The 14,504-nt window shown below is 36.6% G+C and overlaps 1 protein-coding gene and 1 pseudogene across 7 annotated transcripts in view; both read right to left on the bottom strand.

Annotated features, from left to right (window-relative positions):
* The window catches only part of DENND5B (DENN domain containing 5B), a 190,940-nt gene that overhangs the window by 111,681 nt on the left and 64,755 nt on the right, over positions 1 to 14,504 (bottom strand). For 4 of the 7 annotated variants that reach the window (XM_086713700.1, XM_086713704.1, XM_086713703.1 and 1 more), the window contains exons 2-3: positions 6,077 to 6,142; positions 2,827 to 2,936 (exon numbers count right to left, since the gene is read on the bottom strand). In XM_086713700.1, coding sequence (XP_086569826.1) covers positions 2,827 to 2,936; positions 6,077 to 6,142 — 176 coding nt within the window. Of the gene's footprint in view, positions 1 to 2,826; positions 2,937 to 6,076; positions 6,143 to 13,233; positions 13,278 to 14,504 lie in introns of all 7 variants that reach the window. The other 3 variants (XM_086713702.1, XM_025930139.2, XM_086713705.1) reach the window with 2 other exon arrangements.
* Positions 12,165 to 12,265, bottom strand: LOC112868053 (U2 spliceosomal RNA; annotated as a pseudogene).

The raw sequence follows: 14,504 nt of genomic DNA, 5'->3' as shown, positions 1-14,504 counted from the left end.
AAAGAGACATAAAAGCAATTAATTTAGAAATAATTTCACCTGTTATTTATATTTATTTTCTATTATATTTGCATGGCACTCATACACATGGAATTTTTTTTTTTATTTAACAAAGTTCATTGCTTTGGAATATTTAATTTCTGTGTGAAATTAATGATCCTTCCTCAATCCATCACTGTTGCTTGTTAAAGAAATGACTGATATTGCAGAAGGTGATGACTCACTAGAGTGGGATTTTGCTAAAGGCAAGAAGAAAGTTTTATATCCCTAGGTAGGAATAAATTATAACTTCATACAATTGCACTTACTAATAAATCAGGAAATTAAGGGCAGTAAATCTATGACCCAAATGCAGACTAGTTTAATGGAATGCTTTTCAGAGATTTTCAAGGAATGCTAGCAAATCCTTTTAGATTTGCAGCAAAACCCAAAATGTTGTGTGGTGCTTAACCATCAAAATACAAGCCTATGTGTTTATTCTTCGTAAGAAACTTTGGTTGCTTACATAAAAAATCTCAGAGGCAAGGGTAAAGAAAATATCAAAGACAGATTAAGGAAGCTGATCACTCTCTTAGAGATGAATGTTTTACAAACTGAGGCTAAAGCTATCATGGATATCTCACTATTAATGCATTCAAATGATTAACAGAAGAAAATATACCAAGTGTGGCATTTTGTTCCAAACAACTACGGATTCATATTGTAATAAGCACCTAGTTTTGGACACCATTCTAATTTATCACAGATTATACTTTGAAATACCTAAGAAGTCAAGTGTTGTGATCTATTTACATTCTTATCTAGGTTTCTATTACTTCATTTAGGCACTCTTTTCTTTAATACTTTCCTATTAATTTGCTGGCAGAGCAGCTGATTAAGTTATTTTTTGTCACTGTTATTTGTTGACTGTTTTAGTCAGAGGCTTGCCTGTGCTCCTCCAGTGTCATAAATATAACAAAGAGTTGTGTTCTACATAATATCTGTTGTGCTGTCTTTACCAAAGATGAGGCTAGGCCCCACAGTATTAATTTCCAGAAAAATGGTATCTCTGGTTATTTTGGTATTGGCTAACAGTTTAGAGAAACAACTACACTGTGTTCTATGAAGAATCAATGTCAAAATGCCAGTGCCTCAGGCATTTATACTTAGAAAAAGTACCATGCTACTCCCTCCTTACAGCAAACTCAGACTGGAATGAAGTTACTGTGATACAGAAATACCACAAAAGGTCCAATGTGACCCATGCCATTTTGGCGCAGGTCAAAACTAAGTCACATCATTTTTCTTTGGGGGAGGCAGTAAGATGGGAAAAAAGTAAGCTAGAGAGTAAAAATGATCTGGATTTAGCCCTCTGAGACCCCCTGCAAAACTTTGGCTAAATCATCTCTGTAAAATAATGATTAAGAACCCTCACTGGACGCATGTAAGCATGTATGTGAAAGTAACATACATGAGCTATCTAGCAGGTATCTACTATATATTAATTTCCTTCCCTTATAGTACCATATCAGAGTGGGATCTTTTGACTCTATCTTTAAAATACTCAAAAAGAACTACACCTATCAGTGTCTCAGTCCACTGTTAATTATTTCTGTGCCTATTAGGCCTGATCTCTGATTTGCTCACTTTGGGGCACCCTGATTTTTATAATCACAGAGTTCTATTCATGGAAGCCCAAAATATTACCCAGGTTTCCAATCAGGGCCCTTCCTAAATGATCTGAAAACTATGACTCTAAGAATCTTTAAAGGGACTTGTAACTACCACTGGTAACTCATTGCATTAATTCAAATTCCTTAAAAAAATTCCTACTAATGCCTAAATGATGAAGTTACTTTCCCTCTTTACTTTGTGATTATGTTAAATTACAGGCCCATCATAAAACAGTCCTTGAAATATCAAAAGTGTAATCATGTTCCTTCTATCAGGCTCCTCTCCAGGCAAACCAAGAAATATTATTGTTTATCAGAGCATCTATGTATTAATTAATACAAATCCACAAACAGCTTAATAGTAGGAAAATAAAACAGGCTTTGAGGGACATGTGCACCCCAATGTGTACAGCAGCATTATGTACAATAGCTAAATTATGGGAACAGTCCAAGTGTTCATCGACTGATGGATAAAGAAGAGGGTGGTATGTAAATACAATGGAATATTACTCACTCATAAAAAAGAATGAGATATTGCCATTTGCAACAACATGGATAGAGCTACACAGTATTGTGCTAAGTGAAATAAATCAGTCAAAGACAAATACCATATGATTTCTATTCATATGTGGAATTTACGAAACAAATGAGCAAAGGGGGAGAGAGGGAGAGAGAGAGGAAGACAGAGACAGAGACAGAGACAGAGAGACAAACCAAGAAACAGACTCTTCACTACAGAGAACAAACTAATGGTTACCAGAAGGGAGGTGGCTGGGGGGATGGGTAAAATAGGTGATGGGGATAAAGGAGTTCACTTGTGATGAGCACCAGGTGATATATGGCAGTGTTGAATCACTATATTGTACACTTGAAACTAATATTATACTGTATGTTAACTAACTGGAATTTACATAAAAACTTAAAAAAAAAAAAGAAAATGAGCTTTGAGAGTCTGTTGTACACTCTTATTTGCTGTAGGGACTCTATGCAAGTTACTTAACTTTTTTGAGTTTCATTTTCCACGTCTATAAAATGAGGAAAATATTATGTGTCTTATATAGAATTGTTTATTTAAAACATTAAATGAAATAATGTTGACATTCAAAATACAGTCACTATTGTCATCTTAATAAAATAATATAAAGCTAAAGGTAAAAAAAAACAAACTACATACCATGTTCACTGCATCTTGATCGAAAGGATTCCATTCTATATTCTCAGGATAGTGGGCCAGAACTTTGGATTTGAATGTTCTTCTCAAAGGACTCTGGTCAAAATTTTCACCTACAACAAATAATTAATAATTAGTTATATCTAGAATTTTTTCAGAAGCATGCCAAAATTTTATTTTTACTTTGCAGATGTATTAACAGATGATGTTGAAATCTGATTCAATTTCTACCTCTAACAGACTGAGTGGTAAAATTCTCAATGGATGACTGAAAAGGAACTGTTAATAAAAAGATCTGCATTTAAAACTTCAGAATCTGGGGGCGCCTGGCTGGCTCAGTCGGTTGAGCATCCAACTTGAGCTCACATAATTACCTCACCAACCGTGAGTTTGAGGCCCACGTCAGGCTCTGTGCTGACAGCTCAGAGCCTGGAGCCTGCTTCGGATTCTGTGTCTCCCTCTCTCTCTGCCCCTTCCCTGCTTGTGCTGTCTCTCTCTCTCTCTCTCTCTCTCTCTCTCTCTCTCTCTCTTAAAAATAAAATAAAAACATAAAATAATTTTTTTTTAAACTTCAGAATCTGAATTTCAATATCCTGGCTAGACAACGGTACTAAAAATCAAGATCTACTACAAATAAACTTTGCTGTAACCTAATTATTGTTCTTATTTCAATATGTGGTGATAACAAAAAAGTCTATTTAGGAACATTTAATTTACTAAAGAAACATCTTGAATTAAGCTAATCATACTTCTTCTGATCCTGAAATTTTATACACGAATAGACACAATGCTGCAGTGCTCAAAGGAGGCAATTTTGCTTCAGCTTCCACAGAAATCCCCAACAAATGTGACTGCATCCAGGCTTTTATAAGTAACAGAATTAACAGAATTAGAAACATCATCACTGAGTTGTCTAGTTCAGTAGACAGAACATATTAAACACACTAACCTCTGAAAAGAAACAAGCTATTCTAAGCCAAATTCATTACCTGTCAAAATTCTGGAAAGATAAAGGCAGGCTATACTTTGATTATTACATATGTATATATAAAAAACAAAACTCAATAATGAGTTGTCAAGCTCAGTTCTTTCTCTCCTTGACAAAATTATTTCCCATAAGACCTGTTTCCCCCAAACACCTTAGTTCCATAAAATAAATTAATGTGGATGGCTCTTAAATTCTCAATGTCAAAAAGTTGAGACTGGAGAATTAGAAGACCTTAGAGTATCATTCTGTCTTCTGTGTTTTTTCTAAAGTTCTAATTAAATGCAAAACATGAAGTACCAGTATTTGTACAAGTAAAAATACAAGTAATTTATAAATCATAATGGGGCATCTAGGTAGACTCAGTTTCCATTGTGGGTAAAAATTATGAAAAGATGGATAGTAAAACACTTTTTAGTGCAAAACTTAACAGATCACAGAAGGAGGGAAAAGTCACACTCTCAAATCTTGCTGGAAACTGATATAAAATACACAGCTTTTCTGAAAAAAGGAACATAGTTTAAATAGATTTGGTGCAGCAACTAGCCTACTGTTTCCAATATGAGCCCTTGGCTAATGATCATTTTCCTCTGTATTCCTCTTATTTAGGCAAACACTTCATCTCTCTTTCGACTCCGTATTTCCGCCTTCTAAATGATAGAATAGAGAACTTTCACTTCTAGAAGGAAAACTGTCAAAAGTGTCCTTAGGGACAGTTTATTAGTTTTTGCAACATACTTCTGGAATATGTAAGGATCAACAAAGTCAATGGAAAAATGTGGAACTGTCCATGAGTCAGTATGCCTGAAGAGTCAGGGTTCAGAATGCCCAATTTCAGGAAGGGTATATGATATCTTTAAACTGATTCTAGATTCTCATGAAAACACTAAAAATTTTTAGATATTTCACTTCTACATTTATTAAAAAAAAAAAAAAGACTACTTTTCACTTCACTTTAAGTCACAGAAAACACAAAACAAAAATTCCCTCTTGATTCTAAAGTCTATGCTGCTGACTTTGCTTACTGACACAGGAACAGGATATCCTCAGATAATACACAACCAAGAAAGCCTCTCTCCTATACCCACTAAAACATACCAGAAATGTGTATTTTTATCATAAGTATAAATAAAATATGAAACACTGTGGAGGCAAAAGAAACAGCACATAATGCAAGATGCAATTCCTTGCAACACTTACCTTTTAATGAATTCCTGCCTAAGTTGGTTAAAATAGTAACATTATCTTCATTCATATATCAAGTTATTAATGGGACAGAAAATAAATCAGAAAAGTCATGACAGTGCTATTTTCAATATGATTGTTCTCTTAACTAAGGAACACCACCTCTTGAAGCACAATGAATCACCCAGAAGAGAGATAAAGAAGGAAAACCCTTTTTCAGAGAAAAAAATTTCACAAAAACAGAAGATGAAAAAACTCACGAAACAGAAACATAAATCTAATCAAAGCAAAACAGAACCACCACCATTGCCACCACCACCGTCACTTATTAGACTGCCAAAAAGGGGAGCAATAGGAAAGATCACTGCTGTATATACAGCTGTCTTGGCAAATATTACTTTGAAGTAAATTAAGGGAAGGACCAACTATGTAGAAATTCTGATAACATATTAAGGGTTTAGAAATGAGTATATGTAGCTATTACTACTCCTACCAGCCAAAGAAGAGAATCTCGAAGATGCCTTTTGGAGATGAGAGGTAGGGGAACAACCTATTCTTCTCATTTTGAATCCATGTTATATGAACCCCTAACTTGGAATTTACTGCTAGAACTTGGCAGAAGAAATGAATCTGTCTATGAATTTGGGTTCCCAGGCAACTGAATTTATATATAAGCATCCTTAACTTAAAATCCACCTTTTAAACATTGTCCTGAAATGAACAAGGATTTTAAATTTGTGCAGATATTAATATGCCCACTACAAATACATATAAACTTAATTCCAAGTCATATTGCCAAGTATCCTGCTACTAAATTTAAGCTGCAATTAAGCCTTTTCTCCCAAGAAAACAAGACATATCTGCCAAGAGAGCTTAAAGACTAGTGAATAATTTTTTCAAGGCTTGAAGCAAATGAGGTCTTTCCAAAAATTAAGATGCAGACAAGAGAACAGAAATACAAAATAATACCTATGTTTTTGCCCAAGCAAAACCAAATAAAAAAACAATTATGATGGGCTTGAGGTGAATTAAAATAATTTCTAACATCTCAACTTTTATTTTTACTTTTATTTTTATTTTTACCTGAAGTCGTATTTGCAGCATCTTGGCTCTTGCCATGACGATCTGCTTCTAGCCATTGGTACAAAACTACATAATGTAACAGAAACAAAAAACTTTATAAACAAAGAAACACAAACACAAAAACAAAATGACTTTGAAGAATGGAAAATGAGAATAAAAAATTAAACAAAAGCAATTAAACATGAGACTTTAACATCAATGGAATGTAGCTTAACACCAACAGCATGTGGTTTATAAGCTATTAGTAATAAGAAAGCAAAGAGAACAGGTAATTGTATCAACATAATAAGTGAAATACTATTTAAACATCTGTAACAGTTATTCATATGGGAAAAAAGCACATATATTCCTCCTGATGCTGATTTAAAGAGAAGTATTAGGAGAAAACTAATGTTTCCATAGTCAGATATAAAAAAATATGATAGACGAAATGACCGACTTTAAAAATTACATCCCAACTTCTGTGTACCTATCAGAATGGCTAAAGTCGAAAAAACTGCACCAAATGCTGACAAATATGTAAAGTGACAGGAATTCTCATTCCTGGTGGGAATGCAAAATGGTACAACCACTTTGGAAGACAGTTTTGCAATTTCGTACAAGACTAAGCAGTCTTACCATATGATCCCATTGCTCCTAATACCAAGAGGAGCAGCCTACAGTATACCTGATGAATACTTGTCACAACTATCAAGGACATTAAAAACAAGGAAAGTCTGAGAAACAGTCATAGTCAAGAGGAGCTTAAGGAGATATGATAACGGAATATAATGTGGTACATTGGATGAGATGCCCCAAGAGAAAAAAGTACACTAAGTAAACACTAAGGAGATCTGACATATATAGAATATAATGGGCTGAAAGTATGCTCTGTAATGAGATTCCATTTAATCAACAATCCCTTTATGTGCTATTAACTAGGAAGTGTCAACTCTTGAAGGAAAGTTTACTACAGTAACGACACAGGCTATTAGAAAATTCACACTAGACCTCTCTAACCTAGCAGCTTTGAAGAGTGTTAAAACTTCTGAATGGGTTACCCAGATATCTACAACTTTTAGACATTCAGTCTTCCCTTTGAAGAGCTAAATAATGACAACGTAGGGTCCTAAAGGCCAGGGAACCTTCCTATCCATACCTCAAAAGTCTGAATTATCTCAAGGCAATTACAAAGGCTAAACTTCTAATCTCGGGGGCTATTTGACCACAGATATCGTGAGAGTTTTATATCCTCATCAAGATTTGCCGAAACTTTGTACACTCTCCTTTCGCAAAACAGCAACAAAACAAAGAGCTGGTGAAGGTGCCCATGGAACTCGTGAACTGAAGATAAAGGAACTGATCCATTACAAAGGCCAAAGACACCCTGAAATCACCAAGGAAGTTATTTGGATCTTTCCAGACAGTCAGATGCTGAACTGACATTTGTCATCAGGAATATATGGCCCCTAACGGACCTCTGAATAGCCCTCACACATATACCCAGTGTGCAAGGTCACTGGCTGAGGGTGCCCCAGTGGGCACACAAGTCAGTGCACTCCTCCAGGATATCGCATACTCCTGGGAGGCAAACAATTGTTATGACTGGGACCAGCAAGGAAGAATTTGAGAAGCAGACCTCACTCATTAAATATATACCTATTTTTTTTTTTTGCCTTTGTAGTTTACAGGAATAACTACTCATTAGAGTAAAGAAGTAGCAGAGTAGAGAAGTATTAGACCATGACAGAAAAATCTCTGCCTTTGTCTCTCAAAAATAAATAAACATTAAAAAAAAATCTCATTTGGAAAAAAAAACAAATATGGACTTTACAACTGACAATATCACTCTCACAAAAATGAGATGCAAAGTGGGGAAACTAATCCATTCACTAGTCTAACAATTCTGCCTAGCTCTCGTCTAAAGGCTATTATGCCCCGATCAAGGTAGAAACTCTTGGCTGCATTGAGGGTATCGTTAGGAATATTAACCAGTAGTTCAATTACTTCATATAGACCCTGTTTCTGGTTTTACCAAAGAAAAAAAGAAAAAATATAAAAAGTATTCCAGATCCACTTACACAGAGAATTATACATAAGCAAAAATCTTTTTAGATTCAGATATTCAATTATTTTATCCTTGCCTCCAGATTGCCAAAGTCCGATTATCCATGGTCTAAATATTTCCTCTAGAGAATTTCCAGGGAAATAAGTGCATCTGCTTCATGCAAAGCTACAATGTGACTCACCATTACATCAAATTTGGATTTCAAAGCTCACTTTATAACACATATATTTTAAAAGATAATGTAATAACTAAAAAAAGAAATATGACAAATATTTTTACCTAACATACTAGAATGTAAATGGGTAGTTCTAGAAGGACTGAGCTCCAAAAAATTCTTAACTCTCATAAAGCATCTGAAATATGTTACAATACACAGTCTGCTACTATGTTTGTAGATGATGTTAGAATACCAAGAATAACCTTTTTTCACTGTGGCTGGAAGCATAAGATCTGACTTTTTGGTGGCTCCATGCTTCCTCTCATTTGGCACCGAGAGTAGGTACCCATAGCTCTGAGCCAGTGGTGAGAGATTTCTATAGCCTGTGCATGGGGTTGCAAGTGGAGAAGGATTTGTGAGATGTGTGAGCACTGGAGCTATTTCTCGGCCTGAGTGGTCCCGTTAACCCCTTTCTCTGAACCTTCCCACTCTTTCACTCTTCCCGGTGAATCCCCTCCCTCATTATCCATTTCCACCATAGCCTGTGTCTGACCACAGCATTTTCTCTACAAAACAAGGACAAGCCTCACAGTATTTCCCCATCCTTCTGTCCCCAAAGAATACCACAGAAGTCTAGGTGTTTTAAAAAAAAGCTTGCTGATAGGAACAATGACAACAGATGGGAAGTTAAAAGGTAATCTCTTTTGTCCTGTCCCTTTTCAATTTTATTCCCTTTCCCTCCAAAGGGAAAGTTTAAAAACACACACAGAGATACACATAGGTAATAAATGGTTGACAGAATATTTAGGGTCAAGAAAATTTTCCTATTATTTTGCTAAAGGTGATAGGAGGAAGTGGGATGCTGCCTAAGAAATCCATGCTGAGGCAGAGAAGGGAGAATGTGGTGGTGAGGTAATTTTTCTCCTTCCCATGTCTGTCCTTATAGGTTCCCAACTGTTTGTCTCTAAAAAGCCCTGCCTGAATTGACATGAGTTGGAGTTGGAGAGGGAATACTGGACAGCAGTAGATCCTACAAGGGAGACTGACTAGGGAAAGGGAAGCAGGGGCAGGGCAACTTTACACGTTGGTTAAAAAAAAAAAAAAAAAAAAAAAAAAAAAGGAAAAAAAAGGAGCACTCCTCTGACATTCACAGAAAGCCATTTCCTATACATGCATTTTCTCTTCATCACATGTAATTGTCCTCTTCAAAACAGTTCCCCCAGGAGGCTGCATATTCATTATTCATTCTAATGGTTCTACCACAATTTAAATAATTTTTGAGCAGGTGACACTTAAGGTGAGACCTGATGAAGTAATAATAATCATCATAGTTAACATGTAGTGCTTACTATAGGGCAGGTGTTATTCTAAGTGTTCTACATACATTAAAGCATTTCATCATCACAATTACTCTATAAGGTAGCTCCTATTTTACCATTTTACAGATGTAGGACCTGAGGCACAAAAAAGGTTAAATAACTTGTCCAAGGTCAGACAACTAGAAAATTCAAACTTACACAGTCTGGCTCTAGACTGTGCTTTCAATTCTACATGTGAGGTCATCTCAGAAAAGAATATTTCAGGCAGGGGAAACAGCAAGTTCAGAATCCCTGAGGTGTCAGTGAGCTTGTCATGGCTGAGATGCAGCAAGGAGGACAGTGCAATGCATTTGAGTGAGCTGGTAGAAGATGAAGTCAGAGAGGTAGCCAGGGCCAGATAAGACAGGGCCTCACAAGCCTTGGTAGGATCTTTCTATCTTGTGTTAAGCATCACGGGAAGTAACTGTGGAGTGTTTTAAACAGAGAAATGACTTTGTTTTAACAAGCTCACCCTGGCAGCTCTGAGAAGAGACTGTGGAGGGTTAAGAGTAGAAACGAAGATACCAGGTGATTAGGAAACATGTTTTGAGGACATAAAAGATATGATTTGCTGACAAGTTAGATGTGAGAGAAAGGAGTAGTCAAGAAGATATCACAATGCCACAGTTTCTGGTCTGAGTACCTGGATGAATAGGATAGCTATTTACTGAAATGGGGAATAATGTAGAAGGAGAGGGTCTTACTGAAGGGTTGGAAGGCTGGAATAAAGAATTCAGTTTGGGATATATTAAGTCTATGATGCCTCTTAGTTATCCAAATGAAATTTTTCAGTCAGCATTTAGAAATCAGAATTTAAAATTCAGGGAAAAGTTAGAAAATTCAGTATCAAATAGATGGTATTGGACATCACAGGGCTGGATAAGATCACTGAGGAAATGAATATAAATGAAGAGAGGCTGGGGTCACAGCCCTGGGACGCTCAAGAATAAACGTTAAGAGGTTAGGAAGAGAATGGGGAACTGGCAAAAAGGTAAATGAAAAATGCAGCCAGTGACGAAACAGAAAGACCAGAAGCATGGATATCACAGAAGCCAAGTAAAGACAATGTTTTAACAAGGAGAGAGTTGACAGCATGGAAATCACTGGTGACCTTGAGGAGATTTCTGTGGAGTAGTGGGAGTAAAAAGTTGTGTGGAGTTGTTCCAAGAAACAATGCAAAGAGAGGAAGCAGAGGCAGAGAGTATAAATAAGCCTTCTGGAGAGTTTTCCTGGAAAGATGAGAAATGGAAAATACTGAAGGAGAACAAGGGAGGGAAAGGGTTTTGTTTGTTTAAGGACAAAGAGGTATTAACTCATTCAAGTAACATATCCAGAATGCCTACACTGAGCCAGGCACAGTGACCGATGCTGCGTACAGGACTGATTAGTACAGTCCAGTCCTCTGGAGATCTCTCATTCTCCTATCTTGCCTTCCCAATGCCACAACAGAGAGCAGACTTTGCCCATTCCATATGCTATTATGGGGCTGATGCAGGTTGTACTGCCCAGGTAACCATACTTTCTATCCCCAACATACAGGTTACCTACTTTATCCTCATAAGGTTATAAACAGGACACTGAATCCCTTGAAAACTACATTCTCTCCATTACATTTTTTCCTCCTGGTACTCCTAGAAATGGCCCCAAACCATTCTCACTTGGATAAGCCATGTTGCACCAGTGTGCAGCCACTACTGGTTCTGGATCTGTGACAGCCTTCAGGTGCTCACCAACATCCATATTCTCTCCTTGTCAATATCCTTGCATCTGGGTGAGGGCCAAATCACTAGTTCTTGCCAATGAAATATGAGCAGAAGTGATGTGTGTCACTTCCAGGCTGAGGTACATAACCTGTCTGTCCTTTGCCATCCATCAGCTAAAGGCAAATGGAGATGAGGCCTTAAAAAAATGAGAAGGTCACACAATGGAAGAAAACTTGGGTCACTGAATGTCTCTACAAAAGAGCCCCTCCCACCCTGGCCTACATTAGATTAAACAATAAAAGAGAAATAAACTTTTACTGTCTCAAGCCATTGACAGTTTGTATTGTTGTCATAGCAATTAGCAATTTATGTGTTTCTGGATTACCCTGAGTTTTTATTTGTGTTACTGTTGATCTTCTTACTATGATACCAGTCCCTGACTATACTGTGTCTTCTGTTCCTTGGTAATTCTCTAGATTGCTTTTCAGTGTGCTCAAATACATAATAAATGCAGTTCTTTAAACATGGGAGGAGAATTTGCCCATTTTTTATGGATGCTCTTACCTTTCATAGAAGCCATATACTCACTACTAAAGCTATTAATCAAGACCAAGGTTTTAACCCATGATGGTCCTGTTAGCCTTTCTAAATACACAACTTCTAAATCTAGTCAGCGATCCTGCAGGTCTAAGTTGCTGGTCACAAAGGGAATCAAGCAAAAGAAGCTGAAGGGATCGCTGAAAATTCCTAGACCCTACTGAGGAATAAAAATCAGTTAAAGAGACATAAATCCTGGTAATCTTAAGAGTTTAAGATATTATTATAAGCATATCAACATCAACTTAGTAAATTTTGAATTTCTAAGAAATTCACTGATAAGAACAGATACTACACTTGATCTTAGCCAAAAGGCCAAGAAGCGATAAAAATTCAAAACATACTTCATTATTGATTACATCAAAATTAAAGAGCCATGCTATATTTAGCTAACACCAAATACACTTCAATTACTGAAGTTCATTCACTGGGAGCCAAAAGAGTATACAACACAGTTACTCTGTTTCAACTCCAATTTACATAATTTAATCTGTTACTAACCATCTGAAGTTGGCACAGATGTTACCTGTTAAAGGGCATGGATCCCACTAAGACAGTCCTTACTTCAGAGGTCCCTAGCCCACTAGCCCTTCTGACATAGTGGCTATACATCTGGGGCGTTCCCATGACTATCAGGTTTGATAATTCACTAGAGCGACTCACAGAACTCAGGAAAGCACTAAACTTATGACTGCAGTTTTATTGCAAGGGATACAAATCCTAAGAACCAAATGAAGACACACACAGGGTGAGGTCTTAGAGGGAATGCAGAGCTTTTCATGGTCTCTCCAGCAGAAGCAGGGTATGTCACTCACCACCACTACACATACACAACAATGTGTCCATCAACCAAAAAGCTGCACTAAGCTTTGGTATCTAGAGGGTTTTAAAAAAAATGTTTATTTATTTTGAGAGAGAAGAAGAGGTGGGGAGAGGAGGAGGGACAGAGAGAGAGAGACAGGGAGAGAGAGAATCCTAAGCAGGCTCTGCACTGTCAGCCACAGGTCCAACACAGGGCTCGATCTTACAAACTGCAAGATCATGACCGGAGCCAAAACCAAGAGTTGGATGCTCAACTGACTGAGTCACCCAGGAGCCCCAGTATCTAGAGTTTCTAGTGGGCTTCATTACATAGGCAGGGCTGATTCAATCACTGGCCATGTGACTGAACTCAAATCTCCAACCTCCTCTCTTCCCCAGAGGCCTGGATGGCTCAAGTCCTCTGGTAACTAGCCCCTATTCTGAAGCTATCTAGGGGCCCTTCATTAGTTACTTCACTAGGATAATGCTCTTACTACTCAGGAAATTCCCAGGCTTCTAGGAGATCTGTGCCAGGAACCTAGGACAGAGAGCAAACAAATTCTTATTAGGCACTGTGCATTCTATCAACAAACACAGAACACAGTAGGCAGATTATTTGCAAAAATAACCTTTGCAATTAATTTGAGATCTAGAGTACTCTGATAATGATGAATAAACAAAGCACTCTGCTTCTAAGCCATGCTTTTCATACTTTTCCTTTTTTAATAAAATGTGAAACAAGAAAAAAAACTTTAATCACTTAAGTACTGTAACTGATATTATAAAACCCTATAAGAGAAATGGGTCCATAATTTTTAGGTTAGTCATCAAAAAAACAGCGCTTAGTAAGTGATTTTTATTACTCGGAAAAATATAACAGTGATTTTCAAATAATAATTATAGCTAAGAAAACAAGGCTCTAGTTCTATGTGAATATCCTGGGTTCTAGTAGTTTAGGGCAAATCATAATTTCTTTGAGCAAAGGTTTCCTCATACATAAAATTCAGATTATATAACAACAACACATTAGTATTGACATCTAACTTATATGAGAATCATTTATGTAATGTATTTCTGAGAAAGCATATTAATGTTATTATTTGATGCTGCATGTTATACAATATAAAACAAATCTTCCCTATTGCTAAAGAACTTATTCTCTGGTAAAATGACATCAGGAGAGCCACCCTTTGCTTCCAGGAACAAAAGAAAGGCTCCTAGCATTAAAATATTTATAACTGACAAGTAACACTATAGGGCTAGAGTTCTAAGATGATTCAAACTGAAATATTTCTGCTGTATGACTCAAAGAAGCAGTTATTTGCTCAGAGCCAACCTAGATTTTTCCCTTCGTTTCCATTCATTACTTTTTGCTGCCAATACTCTCCCTCCAAAAATTTTTATAAGGAGTCAGAAACCAGTAACTCAGTTTAGTTTACACAGGGATACCAATGGACATATACAAGAATACCACTTTCTTCCTCGTACCCTCTTAAAAAAAAAAAAAAACCTGCATAAGAAATCAACAAAGTTCTCTAAAGGAAAGATACACATTACAAAGTAGGAAAAGCAGTATATGTGATTTACTAATGCTCCCCTACCTCACCGTCTATGAAATTATTATCATATGAGCAAGAAAGGGCAAAAAAATGTTACTAAAATTCACTGAGAAACAAAATCTTCCTATAAGAATCAAACAGAAGCATTATTATTCCAACAATTACTTGGAGTTTTTTTTGCAGCTAGAATGGCTGTGCTGATGTGA

This window comes from Puma concolor, chromosome B4, assembly GCF_028749965.1.
Source record: "Puma concolor isolate L17-30 chromosome B4, mPumCon1.1.hap2, whole genome shotgun sequence".
Taxonomy (NCBI): domain Eukaryota; kingdom Metazoa; phylum Chordata; class Mammalia; order Carnivora; family Felidae; genus Puma; species Puma concolor.
The sequence above is the reverse complement of the archived record's forward strand: the minus strand, read 5'-3'. Positions and strand labels throughout refer to the sequence as shown.